The sequence below is a fragment of the Aphis gossypii genome, chromosome 1 (genome assembly GCF_020184175.1).
Source record: "Aphis gossypii isolate Hap1 chromosome 1, ASM2018417v2, whole genome shotgun sequence".
NCBI classification, from domain to species: Eukaryota; Metazoa; Arthropoda; class Insecta; order Hemiptera; family Aphididae; genus Aphis; species Aphis gossypii.
Window position 1 is genome coordinate 5,702,211 of NC_065530.1, and position 23,111 is coordinate 5,725,321.

A 23,111-nucleotide genomic window follows, 5' to 3' on the forward strand; every position below is an offset into this window, starting at 1 on the left:
CAATGGTAAAAACCTTATCGCCATAAAAAAATCTCAAAATCCTTATTATGTTTATTAAGTAGATATAAACAGTGTTAAGTATAAAATAATTTATACTTTAGGATAAGATCCTTGATATTTCTTTTGAATTACACTCTTCCTAAAAAAAGCAATCATGAAAATTTTACATATTCACACATTTGTTCACAAGACCACAATATATATTATACATATTTTTGCTAAATGGGTAAAAATACTAAACATCAATATTGTTAGTACCCATCTATCAAAGTAATGGAACATCAAAATAAGTTTTTGATAATCGCCTGATACATCTAGTACCTGTCAGAGAAAATTGCAAATTATTTTAGAATATTTTGTTCACATTGTTGAAAACTAATAATAGTATACCAACGTGTAGTTAGATTAAACGCTAAAATATATTATATCCAGATAATCGAGTTTACGCCTTAAAACCTATAATCCCCAATACACCGCTGTATTGCGGAGGCCCACAACTGCCGATATCGGAGTTGTAGTTTTTGGCACGGTGGAATATATTTCAATCGAAACACTATAATGTTGTTTAATAATATAATGTATGTATATATGTGTACAAACTTCGCACCAAAACACTGGGGCGAGAACAAAAACTTAATTTCAAAAAAATAGTAATAATAATAATATTAATAAAGTTACAAATCGTATTTATAATAATGTATAAATACACACACACACACGCTCTCAACGGGGAGTTACTGAAAAACAAAAATAATAATTACGACCAGCTGATGACAGAGGTGTGTGTGTGTGGTGTCAGTTGATTACGGATGAGGGGCGCGGTTATGATACGGTCGGTTGTCTTCTCGTCTCCACCACGGCACTCCTTCGATTCTGAAACGGACACAAAAGCCAATTAAAAAAAAAAAAAAAACCGTTTTTGCATATTATACTAGGCTAGCACACGCAGTTTTGACATCATATATTTCAATCGGTGTGTAGGACCAGGGAGAGTACCAAACGCCTTCTTTATAGAGTATGATAGTGGTAAGCGCTTATTTACTAATATTTGGCACCTCGCGTTCGGAAGAAAAAAAATAGAGAAATCGGTTTCCAAAATTATATAGGTAACATATTACAGCATTCAAAATATATGTTTCATATGGGAAGTTCTCAGAACTAAAATAACGTCGCTTGTAGGCTGTAGCGATTTATAAATTGCTAGAAATGTAATATATGGTGGTAAGTAAAACGCAACGGAACAAATACGTAAAAGAACGAAATCCAAGGTGAACAGTAATAATGTCCCAAAAGTTTTTTTCCTCCGAGCACTGCTCGTCATACAGACGACTTCATTTATTTTTTGTCTGCTTCTATCGGAGAATGGTCAAAACTAAGACCGGAAAACAGTGTGGAGTTGTGAGTAGAGATTTGTGCTGAACTTCGCCAATCTTACGGGGGGGTAAGCCTGGCGGACGGATACAACGATTCTTATCTAGCCAAGATAAAAATACAATTTTTCATCTGACAAAAGTCAACACACGCCAATACGGGAAACACTCACTGCTGAATCTCGGACGTCGTCTCGTAGTGATGGCCGTTGACCTCGCTGCCGCCGTCCCTCTGGCCGACGTACTGGTAAACGTTGCCCTGGAACTGCCGGCGGAGCGTGCCGCCGTTATCGGCGCCGCCGGCCGGCGCCATCACGATGTTCTGCAGCGGTATGGTCTCGGCACTGGTGGCCGTGCCTGTACCGGCGGCCAACGGTTGACCGGAAACGCCGCCGTTGTGTTGCGGGTTGCCGCCGCCGTTATTGTTATTGATCACCATCAGCGCGCCCGCGTTCGACCGGTGATGGTGGTGCCGGCCGTTCAGCTGCCTGTGCCGCTTCCGGCGGTCGGCGTCCTGCCGCACCCGGCACTGGACGGCCATCAGGAACGCGCTAACCGGCAGCACCAGGCCGCCGATGTACAGGAACCGCGGGTCCCGGGTGGACACGACGGCCGCCATGATCAATAGGAAGCCCACCGTGATGCCCGCGAAGTAAAACACCTGTGAAGAGCAGACGGTTTATTAATAATTATGATAATTTTTCAAGCCGAGAATAATATAAAAACAATTAACAATAATATCGACCCGCAGATCTATAGTGGTCAGATGTAAGACGAATGTATATAGTTGGTTGGAGTTCGGTAGATGGCATGGACGTGTTTGAACGTCATATTAAATATTGTTTAAGACAGTATAACTCGTAAAAATGTCAAAAGTTGAATTTTAGTTTAAACCGTGTGGTTATACCTAACTAATATTTAGTCATGTTTGCACCGAAATTGTAATTTTCTATGCCACTTCAAGCGTTGAAAATTGACTTTTTTTAGTTGGTCTGTAAAAATCGATTGGCGTTTTAAGTTTAAAAATTGGATAAAATATTATTTTTGCCAGAACGAAATATAAGGCTCTAATATTATGTAAATGGCCTAATATAATATTGCTTGACACCCAAAAAACAAATAACTGATTGATTACCGAAATACACGACATTATACGTCATATTATAATGTATAATACCATGTAAATTATGGCACTATATATTCTTTAATTCATTTAGACGGAGCTGAACTAAGTTCCTAAGACACATTCATGGAATCTTAGGGCTCCGAGCAATACAATTTGAGAACAACTCGGGCTTAGACTAGTGCATATACATAAAACTATGACAGAGATGAGTGCGTCAAAATAATATATTATATTAATAAATTGTATTAAAATATTCTCGTGTACGATATTATAATATATCGCTATTACTCACCAGCAAGCAGAAATGGCAAAAGTTTTCGAACCTCGGACAGTGGCCGCCACAGGCGTCGACGGCCACGTCGCACGAGGGCAGCAACAGCGGTACGGCCGCCGGCGGCTGGTGGTGGTGCCTCAAAACCGCGGCCGCGGTGTTCTGCGGCGGCAACTGAGGCGGCGGAGGCGGCTGCTGCAAATATTGTGGGGCCGTGGCCGGCTGCTGCTGCTGCTGGTGATGGTGGACGACCGACAACGACGGCGGTTCGGCCGGCGGCCAGGCGGTCGCCATCTGCGGCCGGTGGTGCTGCTGCTGGTGGTGCAGTTGGTGCAACGATTGGTGGTTCAACTGTTGCGGCGGCGGTTGCTGCAGCGGGTTGTACTTGACACCAGCCGTGGTCACCGACGACAAGGCGTCCGGGTCCGTGGTGGCACCACCACCGCCGCCGCCGCTGACCTTGTGGTGGCCACGAGACGTCTGCCGGTGGCTGTTGTACACCCGATGGTGCTTTGACCGACGCGTGGCCGCGTACGCCCGGTCGTTCGAGCTGTTCGACGAAGATCCGCCGGCCGCTGGAGAATGTCTGCCCGCGCTCCAGGCATTTCTGTCCGAACAAGACAAATGATACATCATTATTACAACGATTTATATTTTTGAGATTTAGTCGTCATCAACGTTGTTATTACACCACGCGCTACAAGAACGTGTAATTAAACATTTTTGTAATCAATGTTTTTGCCGATAACAATATTCGTATTTTATTATTTTAATCATTGATTCGTATTGTCAAATAAATTAATACTCTACAGGTACATTGTTATGATTATACAATTAAGTGGTTATATTCCAAATTCCAATAAATTATAAAAAATATATAGATGACTTAGAAAATATACCAACTTAATTAACTCAATTAAACACAAATGTCCAAAAGGTATTAAAAATATTATTGTATAAAGCCATAAAGGTAGGTACTTTTACACTATTATGAGTTCATATTTTTAGTATTATTTTATATTATGATCACATTAACTTGGTGGATACATTTAAAATCTGAATTAAGGTTTGCCAGTGTAACTTTCATACTTTAAACATTTTATCAATAGTTAAATTGAAACGGATAAAGTTAAAAATCAAGTTTCAACTTTATGATGAAGTGATGGTACTTATATACTAAAAAGATAGCCTCATGGTTATACTAATCATAACTGCACTGGAATTTTAACATTACGGGAGAAATTATAGACGAAACGAATACGCGACAGAGTGTCAATTGCACCTTAAGAGTTCAATTAGTATAATAATGGCGAGGATTTTTATTTTTAGAAGACTAATATTTTGTTATATAAGCGAGATTAAATTAGGATCACTCTTAAGTTTAATATGATGATAGCATAATGCGGTGAATATGCATGGCTTTGTGTATATTATATATACATATATAATATATACATTATACAATATATATTATGATATTATGTCTTATACGTTCACAGAACCCTGAAAGTTTTTATACAAAAATTAGAAGTTATAACTTATATAGCCTATAATACCCTAAGGCACCTTTCTGGGCTTACTACTGAGTTATAATAAATATAAGCACGAAAGCTTATATAAAAAGCAAACCCCTATAACAATCCTTAAAAAAGTCTGATTTCTCATTATTAAAATTTTTGGTGGTGTGATATTATATTATTCGTTATTCGTAGAGCAATATTTTTATTTAAAAATGCATTTGTTTTGGCGAGAGCCGAATTGCATCTTCGGCGTAGTTTTATAATATAATATATATATCGTTCAGTTAAATTCCAAGAGACTTTTTAGATCGTCTGACTAGTATAAGTTCAAAAATTCCCCATTCGCAGTAGAAAATATTACCGCAAATTGTTTTTTGGAATGTATAATAATATATAAAAACTAAAAAGCTTTAGCAGTGAGACGGACGGACGAAAACAATGAGAAATTCTTTCCTTTGTTAGCTGGTACAAAGATAGTCTGTCAGTCCAACATGACTAGTACCTATATATATATTATATAGACATATAGTGATGTTCATTATTCCTATCGATTTTACTATTATAGTATTATATAGTACGTGATGGTTTTTTACCACAGTTTTGATGAGAACGGCCACGGGGTAAGTAGTTTATAAATAGTATATGTTTTTATGAAAAGAAAAACCTTTGGAAATTGTTAAAATAATATTGTACAATTCTATTATACGCCGGACAAACCTTCAAATGGCTTTAGGGGGGAGGTATATAGTAGTACACCCCTTCCTCTCTCCTGTATCTCCTATCAAGAGTAAATTCTACAAAAACACGCAGCAGCCGTTCTCGTCTCAATCATAAGAAGTACCACTCGCTCACACACACCACACTTCAGAATTAAATTTACTGTGATAATCAATAAATACTATACCATTTCTGCAGGGTTTGTGTTCTTAGCAGATTACCACTAAGTACATTAATCAAATTTTAAGACACGTTGAAGTAGGAATATTTTCAAGTAAACGAATACCACAAAGACGTTCATCAATTACGTGGATTTCCTAGGAGTTTAAGATGAAAAACGGATTCATCGTCGACGCACAAATTATGTCATCGCCGGAAATCCTTAGATAACTCCGGACACAATTTATTATAAAACTAAATAACCTTCCGGACACGAGTATTGATCGCGTAAATTTATTGAAAATCGCTTGTAAATACCATTACAACATTTACAGCTGTAAATGAGTAATGATGAATAAGAAGTGTAGATGAGTAAATTTTATATCTTTACTTATCCTATACGTATAATTATGTGTAAGGCACGTTATCAATGCAGCGTCAGATATACACAGTCTAAACTCCGAATCAAGGTGTATTGATATCAATACACCTTGCAACGACCATGTTCAATATCTCAGACAGACCGACGATAACATACTAGATGCTGCGGAAAGAAGATTCGAAGAAAACATATTAATAGGTACACGGTTTGAATTGGCTGATAACTGATAAGTGATTATACAGTATATTTTACTGATATAGGTACCACCCACATTTTAAAATGTTTTTGTACGTGCTGTGCATAGTCTTAATACTCAATAAATATAGTATCACAAAACATAATTAGTAAGGCATGGTGTACATTTATTAATCGTAAAAAAATTCATAAAAAATTATTTATTTCTTGAACAAGGCTAGGAAATATGTAGGTATTGCCGGCCATGTAATATTGATTTTAAAGGGGAAGGAGTATCTTGCAAATATAAAATATACTTTCACGTTAACAGGAAAGGCATACATAAATATTCGTAAAAATAAATAACGAAACAGAAAACGTTAAATTATTTATACATAGGAAACTGGAGGAGAGACATGTTGCTAGCCGTTTCCTTGTATAAATAATTTTACGTCATTTTACAAAGGAAAAATTGTCGTACGAATTTCTAATTGAAGTTTAAGTAATCACAGACATGCCCTACATTATATTCATGATAAAACAATTTGAAAATCTTAGTTTTTACTATAGTAAACCTAACCTAACCTATACAATAAAGCAAAAAATATGTACCTATATTTCGTCTTTTTGTAGTAAAGTAATATAATAACTATTATAGGTAGTTAATAATAACAAATCTATATAAAGGTCATAGGTTATCTAAAAATAGGTAAAATACAACGAACAGAGATATAACCACCCTCCTACTTCTGGGCATGCCACCATCCAGTATCGATATACATGTTTTTTTTTCATCATTTAGTTTAGCTGTTTAGCAAAGAATATTATATAATAACAACCCTGCTGTCCAATCTGCGCAGTACGCATATAATATTAGGTGAATCCGCACAGTCGCTAATTTAGCGTCAATTTCATAGGTAGGTACTTACAACAACGATAAACGATAAAAAAAGTTTCAACAAAAATGAATCCAAAAACGGCAAAAACCCTGCTCACCGCTTCAGACATAGTATACTTGCAAAACAATGATTTTACCTGGGCAACGAGTGGTGGTGATGGCTGCTAGACGGGGGCCTAGGTCCGACCACAGCGTTCGACTGCTGCTGCTGCTGCGTGCCGTAAAACTGCTGTTGTAACAGCAATTGCTGGTGTTGCTGTTGCAACTGTTGCTGCTGCTGCTGTTGGTAATGGTGATGCGCGCGGCCGTTGTACGTGTTGTTGCCGTGCACCGGCGGCGGCGGCTTGGTGTAGACGGCCGCCGGCGGCGGTTCCGGACCGTATTGTTTAGAGCGTCCATGCCTTGACATGGTGCATCAACATGTCGCCGCTGTTCGACCGTCGCCGCTGCCGAACGTCGTCATTCGCATGCCTGCTGAAAAATAAAATTGTTATTACCATCATTTCATCGTAAAATAATTGTCGTGCACAAAATTATTATCGATGATTATTATTTATTTTTTTTTTTACATTTTTGCAAACAGTCGTTTCCCCCTCCGATGGAAATACGCAGAAGTTACTATGATTAATAATCAAATACGTTTTGCGGACGTTTCATTTTCTGGTAGAACAAATTCCGTTCCACTTGGTTAGCTAAGGTAATGTAATATAATATATGGCACACACACACACACACACTGGAGTAGGTATTAACATCCCCCCCCCGGTTACCTTAAAATTGTGATACCTAAATTCATAAAGTTTACAACAAAAATATCGACAAAATTAAATATAAACCGTTAACCGAGTTAAATATTTTTTAATAAAACAAAATATAAATTGCCATTGGGTACCTTTACCTATACAGTATTATTCAATGTAGTTTTTTATTATATTAAAGTACATAACAATAATTTATTAACATTTATAACATAAATCCGCAACTTTCTATTTTTTGACTTTCCAGTGACATGACGGTGCAAAAATTATATAGAATCACTACTATAGTGGCAAGTTAAGGTTATAAATATTATAATTATTGTAGTTTTGGATTATATTTGTAATATATAATGTTTTATATAATGCCATAACACATTGTTATGTATATAATGTATAATGTATAAATAATATATAGAATATCTCATGTTCTCAGTTTCAACATAGGATGTTTGAGAATTAAATTATTTTAATTTAATATTTATTGCCACTTGACACTTGTACAAACATTTTAAATACAGCTATTTAAGAGTGTGTTTTATAAATTACAAACCATTCTTCTTCAAACAAATATTTCCCATTCTATTCCATATCCTACCAGTAAATAATAGTAGGAAAAAACACGAAAATGTAAAAAGAATGAATTTATAAATAATTTGTGAGAATAATTCAAAAGAAACTTCGTTCAATAAATGCCAATAAATATAATAAACAATAAAAATAGTAATATATTTTATAGATAAACACTGCAATATCTTGAAAGCATTAACAGTTATACTTTATGTGATTATACAGGTCACTTTGTTAAAAATATAAAAATAAAAATACCCGCTAATAACCTATTTCAAAAACTATAACAAATTATCAATTGTTAATATAATAAAATCTTTAAGTTTCTGTATCTTGTGTAGATGAAGAATACATCTTAGATCCCACCAAAATAAGTAACATTTTATAGTCGTTCACTATAGATGTATTTGTTTATATAATATTCAACATTTAAAACTATTGGATTCCGAACCATAAAATAATTATAAATAATTAATAATTAGTTTTTTTTTTAGAAGTTTTTTTTCCTAAATTTTAGTAATATACCGAGCCCAAAAGCAACGTTGTATTTTTTTATCTCCTAAGATATAATATGTCTGAAGTCATCTAAGAGTATAATATCTTATATCTCTATACTTAATAATATTGTTTTTTTTTTTATTTAGTTACAGAACAGATTAATAAACAATTTATTGGTTTTGAGATATCAAGTTTCATAATTAATAAAATATTGCGAAAATGACAATAATAAATAAATATTTTATCATTAATTTAATTAAAAATTTTACGTGAATTTTTGTGCCTCGTTTAATCGAACCCAATAGCACACTGCACTGCACATGTTCTATGTGTAAGTATAATAAATGAATAATTAATTACAACACTTTTTAATTCAAACATGAAACAGATGACTAGCTATAAGATTTTAATACTCGCTACCTACTAAATATTTATAAATCGATTGAACCGAATTAATATGATAAAAAATATTTTAAATAATATCAAAAGAGCGTCAATCGAAGTATTGGATTAAATATGGGATTTTTAAACTAAAATATCATGAATACCATCCAGAAAAAAATATTTAAAAAGTATTAATTATTATCCAGATTATGACACAGAAGCACGCGTAGACCACGATCGTTCTGGAACATACTTATGCTGATATGAGGACTTTCGGGATAAATAACCTTGTTGGCGGGCTTTCCTATTTTGTTAACATTCATTGAAAATTATCATATTTTATTGTCCAACCAATTTCAGAGTAAATTATGTCACCAAAACAAAGAATCCAAATAGTACATTAACGATTTTTAGAAACTAGTCTCTAATGCACTGCTTATAACGATATTTCAACAACATAAAGGTATAATAAGTCTTTATGTGTAAGGAGTGTAGGTACGAGCGACAAAAACAACAACCAAGCGAAAATCCTATATTATGTGCAGAAGCTATAAAGGGCAGGTTACAGAAATGTTTGGATCAGAGTTTATAGTCTACCTACTCTACCTAACTTCATATTGACGTATGTGGGCCATCTAAAAACAATAAATCAATTTCCAGAAACAGGAATTATAAGGGCATCGCGTTTTCCGCCTACTATTGTTTTATTCACCCAACTATACAAAAACAATTTATCAATTATCATTCAAATCCACGGCAGAAATGAATCGGTTAAGATCGATTTTAATTTTTAAATATTTTTAGGCCATTAAGGGGATTAGTGAATAGTCGTTCAACATATTTTGTACTCAACAACATGTGCTTGTGTTCCAGAAATATAGTAGTAGACAAAGTAATATATTACTAGTCAGTTGTCGGTATAAAAAAGGACTTGGGAGTGTCAATGAGAATTTTTGACTCACGCCCAGTTGCACACACGGCGTACGCCTATAAATACTGCTCGAAATCTGCAGTTTTTAATTATTAAACACCATAGTACTATATAGTAGAAAATTATTGTTAATTAAATGTGTATTATATATTAGTCATATTATAGCCTTTTAGCATAAGAATAAAAATATTGTGTTTAAAGTTTCCTAAAGAAACAATTTTATCGAAATAATTGTACCCACACATTCAACGTTATACAATAATAGTAAAGTAAAAACACTCTTTCGTCGAGTGAATAAGATAAAGAGAAATAAATTTATCGCGGAAAACAAATGGCTACAGCAACGATTTAAACAATGTAAATAATTTTCATTTTTGAATAAAAATACTCGACTGCTGACGGGTAGTGAATATAACAGATGCTAAAACGCTTTAAAATAAATGAATCAGCTTCCAAAAAGTTTAATATTTTTCTCACGAGAATCAGAAAGCATTTAAAAATAATATTTTAAAATTATTTTATAAACATTCTTATGACGCAAATATTATAAAAATATAAATTTTTAAATACTGTTTAGTATTTTAGTAACACCAGGCATCCAGGTCATAACACATTACGGTCAGTTCCGTGATTGCCAAAAAAAGACTGTGAATAAACGAATAAAATGAAGAGATTAGTATTTCAAGTCGTAAAAATATTAAATAATGCTTTTTTGTCCGCGACCCGGAGGTGAATTTGAGATACGTTAGTACACGGATCTAGTTGGATAATGTTTTTTCAAAGTCCAAACACTATCAAAATAATTTTAACCAAATAATAAAACGTTATAATTTACAACACAATACACAACAGCGAACTACGAATATATTTACTTTAATATGTTTTTAATAGGAATAATTCCAGGACAAACAATATATTAAAATAAATAATAAATAAAATTGGCAATAGCCGTGGGGCATGGAGTGATAGTTAGACATACTTAATAACTTAAAACATAATGCTAAATACTAATATGCTCATTATTTTATTTTATTTTTTTTATCGAATCACTACAGTTATTATACCTATTTAAGTATAAAGAAAGTACTACATTATAAAACGATTTGATGAAAAAGTATGTATGAGTTAACCGTATTATCCAAAAGGACCAATAAGTTAACAAGATTATCAATTTTATTATAGACCATCAAGATAGAGACACAAGGATATTGAACGACTTGAATCATTATTTTATCTTAAATAGTATAAATAAATCACCACTCGAAAATAAATGATTACGATTTTTTTTTATAGAAAATAATAAAATAATTCTAAAATATGAAAAACAAGCTGAATATTACGTACGTGAATTTGTAACCCAAACATGCAAAATAAAATGTTTCTACTAATTGTGTAATCAACAAATTGTCTACATTTTTTAACTACGTCGAGCTGCATAAATCCAAAATAAATAAATGTAAAACCCTACAAATTTGCTTCCTGAACTAATAGGTAATAATATTATCGTGAACCGAAGAAACGAATTAAAATAAATATACCACGTGCACTTTATAGTATAGTACAAGAACAATAGTCCAACAACAACTGCGCACGTCCGATTTGTCTGTGCACATGTCGTAGGTGTACCATATACTTTATGATGCAAGTTTATTTTTTCGGCGATCATCACAAGATGATTATCAACAATAACGCGTTATTATTAATTGCCGTCAAACCCGCCTGCCAGCGTAGAGGAAAAAATCTCTTGTATAGTTATTCTCGTCAAACGATCGTCGTCATAATATACGATCTAAGCACCACTTACTAAACAGCATTAAATCGAACAATATAAAATTATATTACATATATGGGTAGTGGGTACCTCAGGACGTTTATATAATTTAAAATATCGAATGGACGATATGATGTATACAGAGCGAACGTAAAAACAACAACATCGAGCGATAGACGAGAAACTCAATAGTTCGTTTAGAAAGAAAAATTGTAGAACATTAAATCCGAAAGACCGCATCAGTCTTATTATTTTATAAGGAAGTAAATTGCAGTAAATAGGCATAAAACACGATAACGAGTACGATGATGGCAATTATATACTTCCTATCGGTCACGGATTCGTTTCCGTTTCTCGTCCTCGGAGACGGTCCACAACACTCCGTCTGTGCATCACAAGCACAACAATAACAACAACAACAACAACAACCGAAGCTAGTCCTGTGCGACCGGTGCCTACCGCGCTCGACACTGTTGTAAGTACCACCACCACCACCACCAACCAACACATAACATTACATACCTATAATATTATTATAAGGTACGCATCGGAAAGTGCCCGGAGAGCCGAAAAAAAGAAACCGGTTGTCCGCCGGATCGAGGAGCAGACCTATAATTTATCAATCCTCACATGTTCCCTTAACTAGACTATATACACGAGCGCGCATGAGAGACGACCGCCGCCGTACGACGGCCACAGCCGACCAGCGGGAGAAGAGGAGAGGAGTGGGCGGCGGCGGCAGTTATAATATTATGGGAAGAACAAGGACCGGCTAACGAGCGTCCAATGCAAACAATCCACGTGTGTGTGAGTGTACCAGCAATAATAATAATATGCGTATGGATTTTTTTTTCTTTTCGGTTTTTCTTCCATAATATACGCACACAACTCGAGCGGCGGCGTAAAAATCGTACTCTGCAGGTTTGTACTCCGCTGCGAGACCAGTATTACGACTGTACCTGCGCAGCATACGACTTAACAAGTAGATTATTATACATCGAGTCCGTCGTCTTGTTTTCGTGTATTTTATCTACCGCAGAGCACACACACGGACGATATTCAAATCGATTGTGATGAAATGTATAAAAAAAAAACTTAAAAGACGACAACGACGATCGTTTTATCGATGCCGCCACGGGCCGTTAAAAAACGCCGCGAGCGGATTACAATAATAATAATATGGTAATCATACTGTATGTTGTTGCCTATACGGTGCACCGTATAGTTAAGACGACGACGACGAATAAGAGCAATATTTTTACATCGAGAGTGTAATACGCGCAACGACGAGACGTCGTATTATAGTAAAATAATACGAGCACTGCACTTTACGAAAGAAAGTATTAAATTTTGCTCCCCCGGCTATAATTGTATTATTTGGACCGTTTTGAAAAGTAAACAACGTGAAATCGATTGAAGAATTTTCGAAAACAAACCCGGAGTAAAACGGGATTCTTCTGTTGTACGAGTCGTACGCACGACGACGACCTATACAGCCGGTCTATATAGGCACAATAATAATTATTATTGCAGCGCACGAAATCCATTATCATTATTGTTGTTAAAACCTCTCCGGTTGTGAAACGAACCGCAGCTGCATCTGTGTCTGAAGTTCTAATATGAAAACTATTTACAAAACGTACACAAACTGCTGGGTATCAAGTTATTCAACGTTTTACAACCTATATATACTATATACGATTTCTAGATAAGAAAAATGATTATTCAGGAGTTCACTGCGATTGTATGTGGGGGTTCAACAGTTGCAGATAACCTATGACATTGAAAGATAAACATATGTGATATATAGGTACCTTTAGTTACTATTGGTCGTAAAAATAATTTCGTAGTTTAACTTTTTTCAAACCAATTCTTTACAATATTTCAGTAGATAATAATTGGTTAGTTAAAACTAAGTGTACAAGGAATTAAATAAAAAGAAGTCATTATTTTGAAACAGAATAAATATTTTAAATCTATAATACAATAATTTCATTTACCTATACGTCTTATAGCGCTGTTCACATTAAAATAATTTGACAATTGACTAAAAACATTTACCTAAACGTACATTAAAATAACTCAAGCATAATTTAAACACAAACATGTTCAACAGACAACAAGGCTCATTATCTTTTTGAAGAATAATTAATAAAAATAAATAAATAAAATAGTGGCCAATGACGTCTTATATAATAAGTAATCACTAATTTATGGTTATATTAATCAATTCTCGAGTTCGAAATAATATTTTTAAATAATTATCGAAATGATTATGTTATACATATAGGTGTATACTTGTGTCTTGTGTGTGTAAGAATCCTAGTTTACCATTAGGGCATTAGATCATTATTTATCACAATATGTATTATTAAATATTAATACACATTCCAAATCGTTGGCTACATATACTAAAATAAACACAGAAATAATGAAAATCCAAACGAAAAATTCTTCTCTCTATTTACAGTCATTATTTAATAAAAAATGAATTAGGTACGAATTACGACTGCTGGACTTCAACACTATAGTTAGACACGATTTTCGCTTCCGAGCAAACTACAACAAACGAGTCATACACTGTTAATACGTAAGTATTGTGTATGAACAATGACTAATATTAACTAAATATCTATACACCGATCGATTCACTCACTAACACTAAACAGTTTCTATATAACAAACGTATATAATATATATATATTCCTATACGTTATAAATTCGTGGTAGGTATTCGGGTGTCTCATTAATTAAATTAAGTATAACAATTAATAGTCGCATGATTTTTAAATGAAATAAGAACATGGAAGTAATTAAAGTCAATACTTTATTCACACGGTTTGGTGGATGACTATTAACACTGCCATTAAAACAAAACGTCAACACAAAAAAATGTAGGAATTTATTTTAATTCAAACAAAACGTAACGTTTATTTTTCATTACAACTTCATATCTGATCATAGTTCGCTTAAAATAATATTATTAATCGGATGTACATGTTAGTATACCTATACATATGTTGGTCGTACATATACGAGGTGTTTTGTTTGATAGAGAATGTAACATATAATATACTACGCATTTACATATTATAATATGCTCGTGTGTGAGTGTATATATATATAAATGCGTATATGGGGGGCACACATTAGACAATTCGATAGATTTCAAAGGGAAACCGCCGCCGCCGACACGGTTGCGTGTCGTGTTGGCGTCAATCCTTTTTAACGCGATTCGGTTCGATCGCAACAACATCAGCAACAGCAGCAGCTAACAGTAACTCCTATAACGACTACATACAATAATATCCGACAATATAATACGAAATTCGACATGGCTAATGATTGTTTCAAACATTGTATAATAGCCAATATAGGTACATATATAATATAATGTGTATATATATGTGGCCATCGTAATAATAATAATAATAACACGTACTGACGAATAATAAAACGTAGGTCCCAGCATATAAAATTGAAGCACGGGCTTCGACAATCACGTGTTATTCGGTAGTATAGTTACCGCCGTCGTTGGTTCACAAAGGAATTTTGGTATATGTTCGCCGAAATCCTTGTGCCAAAACATCTGGAAAGGTGTCCCGCGTTTGAAAATCTCGTATACGGGGTGAACATGCGCACGCAGAAGACGCGGTTCCTTTACACCGACAAACTGCAATTTCTTTTTGTCCATTTATTCCGGTCAACTCTCCTCCACGAGACGTTTTTGTCGTATATATATAGGCACAACAATGCACGTTAACACGCACGATATAGGCAGCACACACAAACTCGTACACAAAAGGCCTTTTGTATACGGTCCCAAAAAATATTTAACGCGCGTGAAAAATGTTCGTGCGAGTCTTTTGTGAAAAAATACGCACTCACACACACACACACAAACGACCCTATAAGTATGAAATAAAAAATTCGATTCCTCGGTGAAGGTGGATTAGACCCTATAAGTATGACGACGACGTTGTCGGTTACAGAGGGCAAAAAATAAAATAAAATCCAAAACGACTTCATTCCCCATCTTACTTATATAATATATAAATATACAACCATATAGAGGCCTAAAATACTCAATAAACATTACCTCCTTACACAATTCCAATTGATGCGACACCGATGGGGAGGTTGGTTGTAAAACACGATTGTACCTAACGGGGTATTTTAAAACGAGTAAATAGGTAGTTCATTTATCTCGGATGCCCATTTAATTCGAAATGATCGAACTGTGAAACGGGAAAAAAAATCTGTATACGTTTATCGAATTTATACTGGTTCCCGTTGACACATTAAATGTATGAAAGAATGTAAAAAACAATAAAAGCGCAGAAAAAATATAAAACATACTTTAAATTATTGTCCACGGTAGGGCGCAAGCCGTTCCAAAAGAAATGGACCATCACGCAAACGCAGAAAACCACCCTTGTCCAAAACGTGTTTAGAAAAATTAATACTTCTCCTGGGTGGCCGTTTCATCGATTTTAACATTATCATAGTATATATAAAAGAAAAATAACGAAATATTTATAATTCTTCTTTATCTCTTAGAATTCATGGGACGTCATGCAGTTAACCCAAAATATATGTTCGTTAAATGTTTCATCTTTCATAAAATACAAGTTTTATTCGTTACTCTAATCATATGAAACAACGATAAGAAATCATAGATTAGTTGTTAGAACACTTAGAACATTTACATGAAAGATCAGAGTTTAAAATCATTCCCAAGTCCATAAACCTACAAACCTAGTACCTACCCATGCCAATAGTTTTGTATTGAGCAATTAATATACAATAGGTATTTATAGCCCAATATACCTAATAAAGATAATAAAATGTTCATCGCATTTAATGGGTGTACATTGTTGCAGTAGATTTTGTATTTGTCGGCCATTTATAGTTATACTGAAAAGTGGGAATACGGGAAGATGTAATTCCTCGGTTTTATTTTTATGACTTCGATATATTCTCAAGTTTAACATTTTTCCACTATAATTCCGTACTTTAGGCTCTGGTAATACAATATGATTTAGAAGCCAATAGGTATTTTATTTACGTATTCTAACAGAGCTTAAGTTTTAGGTTCGTTCGTCAGTAAACGAATAATTTAAAAACGGAAGGACCAATTATACTAATTTTTTTTATTAATATTCGTAATAATCCAAGTTAGTGTTTAACAGAAAGAAAAATTAGATAAATATAAAGATTCGCAAATACTGAAAGTGTTTTTTTTATGGATTTGTTGTACGAACTAGTGATCATAAATATGTATTTGCTGGAATTGGCAATGCACAGAATAATAATGATAACAATATTCAGTATTCTGAATCACTCAAAACAAAAATTTGCCGGATTAGTTAGCAAACTATATAACACAGTATAATGTAGATATAAAAGGTTAATTTCACAATTATTATAACTATATTACAGTAAAGTTATAATAGTTATATTAGGTATTATTGTTATAATATTTGATTGAATAAGTAATTTAAGGTTAGTAAAATCTTAGAAGAAGTTTACAGTTTTTAAATAAGTAACCAAATTCATACAATTCTCCCCTCCCACTATACATTTTTTTGTTCCCGATCATAAACACTATGTGCAACAAATAATAATTGATAATAATACGTATAAAGTATAAATTACAGTATTGTAATAGGTACCTAATTATCAAACATATAAATGTTTCTAAATGTTATTTCCGAGATGACAAAGGGGCCCCCCTCCGTCAGAGACAAGTGGATCAAATTGGAATACAATTTCTTAATTACCATAAAGTAATAATAAAATCATTCCAATAGTATACGCTGTGGAATAATGATACTAGTCAAACGTACCTAAATAGAATCATTTTGGGTAGGCTTGTAAACTATTCGAGGTGCATAACATTCTGATAATATAATTTACAAAACTTACAAATATAATATTATAATTATAATTTAATTTGTAACCATTACACCCGCATCATTGGGTGTGCTTAAAGAAGGCGTTTATTCGGCATTTGTGATATTATACATTATACAAAGAGGTAAAGGATGTAAGCCGCAAGGTGTATCGAGCACAACAGCGGTTTTAAATGTCTGTAAATGTGAGTATAGGTAGAACAGCGAATGAATTATTCATACGTCTTATAGCACTTTAATAATAATAACGTAGGTACATGAAAATATTATTTACGAAAAACAGTCACACCGACATAATAATATCATAACAGCAACCAGTCCGTTATTATCTTTGAGGACACCAAGACGACGTATTCCGCATATTATTGAGACGACGGTACAGTAAATTTTGAGTACGATAAGTATGTTATGGACGCTAGTGGAACGATGTTATTGTGACCATAGTTTCTATACAACGTTTAACTCGGTTCTCCGGTCAAACTCTGATGCTGAGAAACATTCGTTTCATAATACAAAAAATGATTGATGATACCTACCTATATGATAATCAATAAAGCCGCAATCAGTATAACTGCGGTAGAACCGATTAACAACTAACAAGTTAGTTTTCGGGGACCTCATGAACAACAACAAGTGTGGAAGATGGGGAGGGGATGTTATAATTTTAATTTTTCGGAAAAGCCGGTTAGACAGACGCACGGACTAAGATATACGTATATCTTAGTCCGTGGACAGACGTCAAATACTATCTACTAAAACGCAATGTTTGATAATACACCTAGTCACATGCGCCGACGAACAAAACACGACTCTTGACCTTGGTGGTTTTCAAATAGGTATTTTGCTCGTGGGTCAAATCTCGCGAGTGCACTCGCCGCCGGGGCATAAATCGTTACATGCACAAATTACGACAATCATGGGCAGCGTAGGTGCGCGAGAATGAAAAATAGCTTTGTTCGTCAATCGTCATCGTAATAGATATACGTTCCAAACACAAAATAACCTACATGACTCGAATTCAAAAGCACTTAACTCGTGATCTCGTCGATCAGTTTCTCCGACGGCGATTGAGACGACAGTGAGTATATAGACGCATAATAACTTAATACTAAAACGATATTATTATTGCAACTGACAATGTCATTAGACTCACCTGACTACAGTTTTGTCGTATCCGGTGTCGCGACGAATCCGTCTTTGTCAATAATATTATTGTCATACCAGCATCCCGCACACGAAGATCGGTCAAAGGCCGAACTTTGTATGAAACGATCTCGGGGCGACCGGAAATTAGGCGATTCAAAAAAAACCGAAACGGAAAATCACTGACGAGTTATTATAATCGATTTTAATTTAAGAAAAAAATATAGATATATTATTGTCGGATACCGATCGGCAAACGCTCGCACCTCGCGGAGTACACGGCGGCAAACGCATTGACGGACTGTGTGGTGTTGCACGGTCGTGGTCGACCGGCCGGCGCGATACGTGTGACGCGGTGCGGACGAGATCGGAATTCGGCGGTCTCGTCGTCGTCGGTCGGGTCGGGCGCGCACGCGCACGCGCACGCACCAACCGCCGTCGCACACGGTCACACGCACGCGTTTCCCCCCGGTCCCCGCCCGGCCAAACCACAACGAGTTTTTCTGTGCGCGGCGTGGCGGCGGCGGAGGGGACACACAAACCGGCCATGGACGGACCGTCGTGTGGTGGTGGTGGAAGAAAACGACGACGGACGGACACGCTCGCACGCGCATCACCCTCGTGCAGAGTCCTCCAGTTCCGCGGTAAGCGCGTGGAATATTCACCTGTAGCATGTGTCGCGGAAGAAATTGGTGAAAATTTTTCCGGCATTTTAAAATGCCACGAGAATCGATTCAAAAGGAAAACACACATATCGTTGCCTTTTAAATTCGGTAAAATGTCGATTCACTCTGCAACGCTAAAAACGCGACCTGTAATGATAACGAAAAACGATCGTTTTATTCTCGTGCGGCACGCCGGGTGTTCGCCCAGAGGCCGGCGCAGCTACAGGTGGATATCACACCGCATCGCGCGCAACGTATATAATATATTACATAATAATAATATTATTGTAGTGTACATACTTCTTTGTTTATTTTTTTCAAAAAATTTTTTCGATTTTTATGTAGGTACAAAAGCCGCCGCGCCCCTGGTTTTCTAGCCCTAAACCCGCGACCGCATCTGTTATGGAGTAACATAATATTATACAACGAACGGCTGTGTTTTTATTTTCCACCGCGCCTACTTATTTCTCTCCGCGTTTATATTATATTGTTGTTTACCAATCGACCGATTTCGTGAAATGTAATTATTTCAACCGTAATCTACAAAACGGTTCTCAACTGCTGGCTGCTACCGCCGTCCCAGTTAGACCAAACATCATAAAGACGCCGCCGCATATTGTAATATCGTTTCCGGCTACGCAAACAAGTGCTTAAAAAATGTTATTTTTTCGTTGCGTAGCGTGGAGATTTTCGAACACACGCTCCACACTCTCGCACGGTTATTGATCGTACTCGATTTATCTCACTTTCACACCGTTTCGATATTATTATGATGGAAGTCTTTGTATATATTCAGAAAACGGTAATAATAATTAGTAGGCGGACGCGTTCAATTAACGACTTGGTTAAAGATAATTGATATTTATTATTATTTATGACTTCGTATATAAATACATCATGCACGGTTTTCGATTAAAACTTGACATTTCCGAATTTCACGAGTCTGACGATCAAAATACATTAAACGTCACGTTGTTTCATTTTCTGAATAAAACTAAAAATGTACTATCCTTTCAACATCACTAATTTTAAATGTTATTCTTATTTTTGGAGCACTTTCAAATTTATTCTTCGTTAAACCGCCCGTCGCTAATTTCCTGTTAAAAATAAAATGTATACAGAATATAAAAGAATATTATTATTAATTAATGTGTAGTAAAAACAAAATGTTTATAACTTCTTAATGTCGTGTAAGCCCTTTATTATTCTACGATGAGCGCTGCAGGTCGTTTACGCGTCGACTGCCATGCAATCATTTTGTTGTTTCATCTGTGTTGCAATGATGCATTATTTATTATCTTATTTCCATACGTCCGCGCGAATAATTATACCTTACGGTATAGAAAATATATTATTTCTACTAATTTATGAGTTTATAATCTAAACATTTTACACCTCACTACATAATTTATTAATAACTATAATAATTACATATTATTTCAATACAAATTACTATTTATCTAAGTTTGTATGATTTGTGTTACTTAACACCAAACATGCATAAACTTTGTTAAGTTGACTTTGAAATATTGTTAATTTAACGAGATTGATAATGTTATATTAAATAATAATTTGAAATTTCAACATTTATATCAATTAAAAATTAAAACAAATTGTTAAGACTATTAAACACATATTTAAGTCTTTAAAATACTTTACAACACCACGCGGTTCCTAAAATGTTTATGCTATAGCAAAATACTCATTTAGTGAATGTAAATAAATTATATAGAAACTAAAAAATTGCAAAGTAAATCGGTTGTATGTCCATTGTAACTTAAATTTAATACACATTTACCAATATTATTATATTATTATTTTATAAGTTTAATAAAACTGATCATATGCTGATATAAAAACAAAAATGCTTTAAATTTGTTTTTTTAACATATTTTGTAAAATATTTTATTTTTACGCAAAGCATAATATACCTGTTACCTGTTATCTACTAATATCAAAACCACAAAATTAAATATAATGCCACTTATTCTTTTTGTAACATTATAAAAACTCGAAATACACTGATCGATAAGTGTTTGTCTTGTGCGGGTATTCTTTACTTACATACACTATACACACACTTGTCACATATAATGATATAAGGGTAAGGCATATAAGGGTGTGTTAATATCGGTATTGTTTGTAGCTAACGCTGAGAATTCTCGCCCTATCAACAATTTTATCGCCATTCATCGTGCGCAGGTTTCGAATACGGCGTCGTATATATTATAGTGAAGTACATGATAATATTATTTCTACTTCTACCCACATCACGTTGTAAGGATAAAAGATTTTTCTGGACAAATATACGAATTTCAGACCCATTATTATTATTGTATACACATTATATAATTTAGCTAGTGACGTAGTAAGTATAAAACGTGAGTGGCGGCTGATGCCATCTAGTTTAAAGGGCTGTATATTTAAGTGGGCGACCCCATACGTTTCGTTATCATAATTCCATTTAAAGCAATTTTTCAAGAATACGTTGGGTTTAGTAATGTTATGGGCGGAATTGATTTATAATGAATTAATTAGATAGATACACACTACACATAAAAATATGACATTTTCAAAGTAAAACTGCAATTTCATTTTCAAGATAAAACTATGATTGATTATTCAAGCCTATAAATACACAGAACTGCACATTTTATTCTATACTAAAGATGGTAGAATTACATAGGAGTTTTCAATGACCAAACAATATTCTGTATGAATGGTTAAAATTTATTCTAGAAACCAATGGTTATATAGGTTCGTTTTTATTATCGCATGTTGTATACCTGCAGAGCATTGTGGACTTAATATTGTAAAGGATAATTCCAGTGAATTCGTTTCTTTTTTTCGGTAAATTTGCTCCGAAGGCCGTATATATTTAAGTCTGTATAATAGTATAATATAATATACACGCTATTGTATACGTTATTGTACATATATAATATATTATTGTATGATTGTTTGACGTCGAGCGGTGGCTGAACGAACTCCAGCACTTTAGATAACCGTACTATGTAACCTATAACTATAAAATTAAAATGTGGTGATTGTAATTTCTACACCGTAACACGTATATACTTAATTAAAACATTATTCGTTTAAACGGCGAATTATCGAGTTAAATAGGTTTTCAGTTTAATCGTCGTTTCGGCGAACGATTACAATAATTGGAAACAATTATCAAACACTGAGAAACGTATAGTGCAGTTGTATGCGGAATTTAATCTAACAGGACAGTCAAACGTTTTCAACAGGTTTTCGGCTTATCCAATGTAAAAGAAAATTCTCTAAATATTAATTTATTATCAAATACTAAATTATTTTCAAACATTTTTTTTATTTAAAGAATACTTATATAATATTATAGTCTATGCTACAAGACATAAAACTATAAAAGCAAATTAGAAAATAAAAAAGAAATACACATCAATGAAATATAATATGAGGAGGGGACTACACAGTGATAGAACCCAAATTTTTTATTTTTATACATCAAAAATATAAAAATTGACTTATCACGTTTACTAGCTACTATTACCTATTATTATTTGTACCTTATTTTCAACGATTGGCGCCAACAAAAAAATTATCTCGATTTTCTTTCACAAAAACAAATATTATCAGTAACGATTGATGATAAGTATATTTTATATAGGTTATAATGTTATATTTATTAGAATCTGAATTAGCAGCGTTAACGTCATTGCGAATATGCATACTATATTATACTTTATTTAATATTATACACATAAACACAAAACAATAAACAAGAGTAGGTATATTTACTATTTATATAATACGATCAATTATTGTATAGAGTTAGGAAATATTCAACTTTTTAGTTCCCTACTTATAATTAGCA

The 23,111-nt window shown here is 34.1% G+C and overlaps 2 protein-coding genes across 3 annotated transcripts in view; both read right to left on the reverse strand.

Moving 5' to 3' along the window:
* LOC126549035 (uncharacterized) overlaps positions 1-23,111 on the reverse strand; it is a 166,593-nt gene that overhangs the window by 97,219 nt on the left and 46,263 nt on the right. The gene's annotated exons all lie outside the window — the stretch shown is intronic.
* On the reverse strand, positions 560-18,949 carry LOC126549036 (uncharacterized). 2 transcript variants are annotated; one of them, XM_050197379.1, is made up of 5 exons: positions 18,595-18,949; positions 6,755-7,088; positions 2,789-3,374; positions 1,544-2,031; positions 560-873 (listed from the first exon to the last, which is right to left on the reverse strand). In XM_050197379.1, exons 2-5 carry the CDS (start codon positions 7,024-7,026, stop codon positions 804-806), a joined length of 1,416 nt encoding a protein of 471 aa, XP_050053336.1. In that variant the 5' UTR covers positions 7,027-7,088; positions 18,595-18,949; the 3' UTR covers positions 560-803. The 2 variants fall into 2 exon arrangements, with proteins under 2 accessions (XP_050053336.1, XP_050053335.1); XM_050197378.1 differs by having other exon boundaries at positions 6,755-7,091.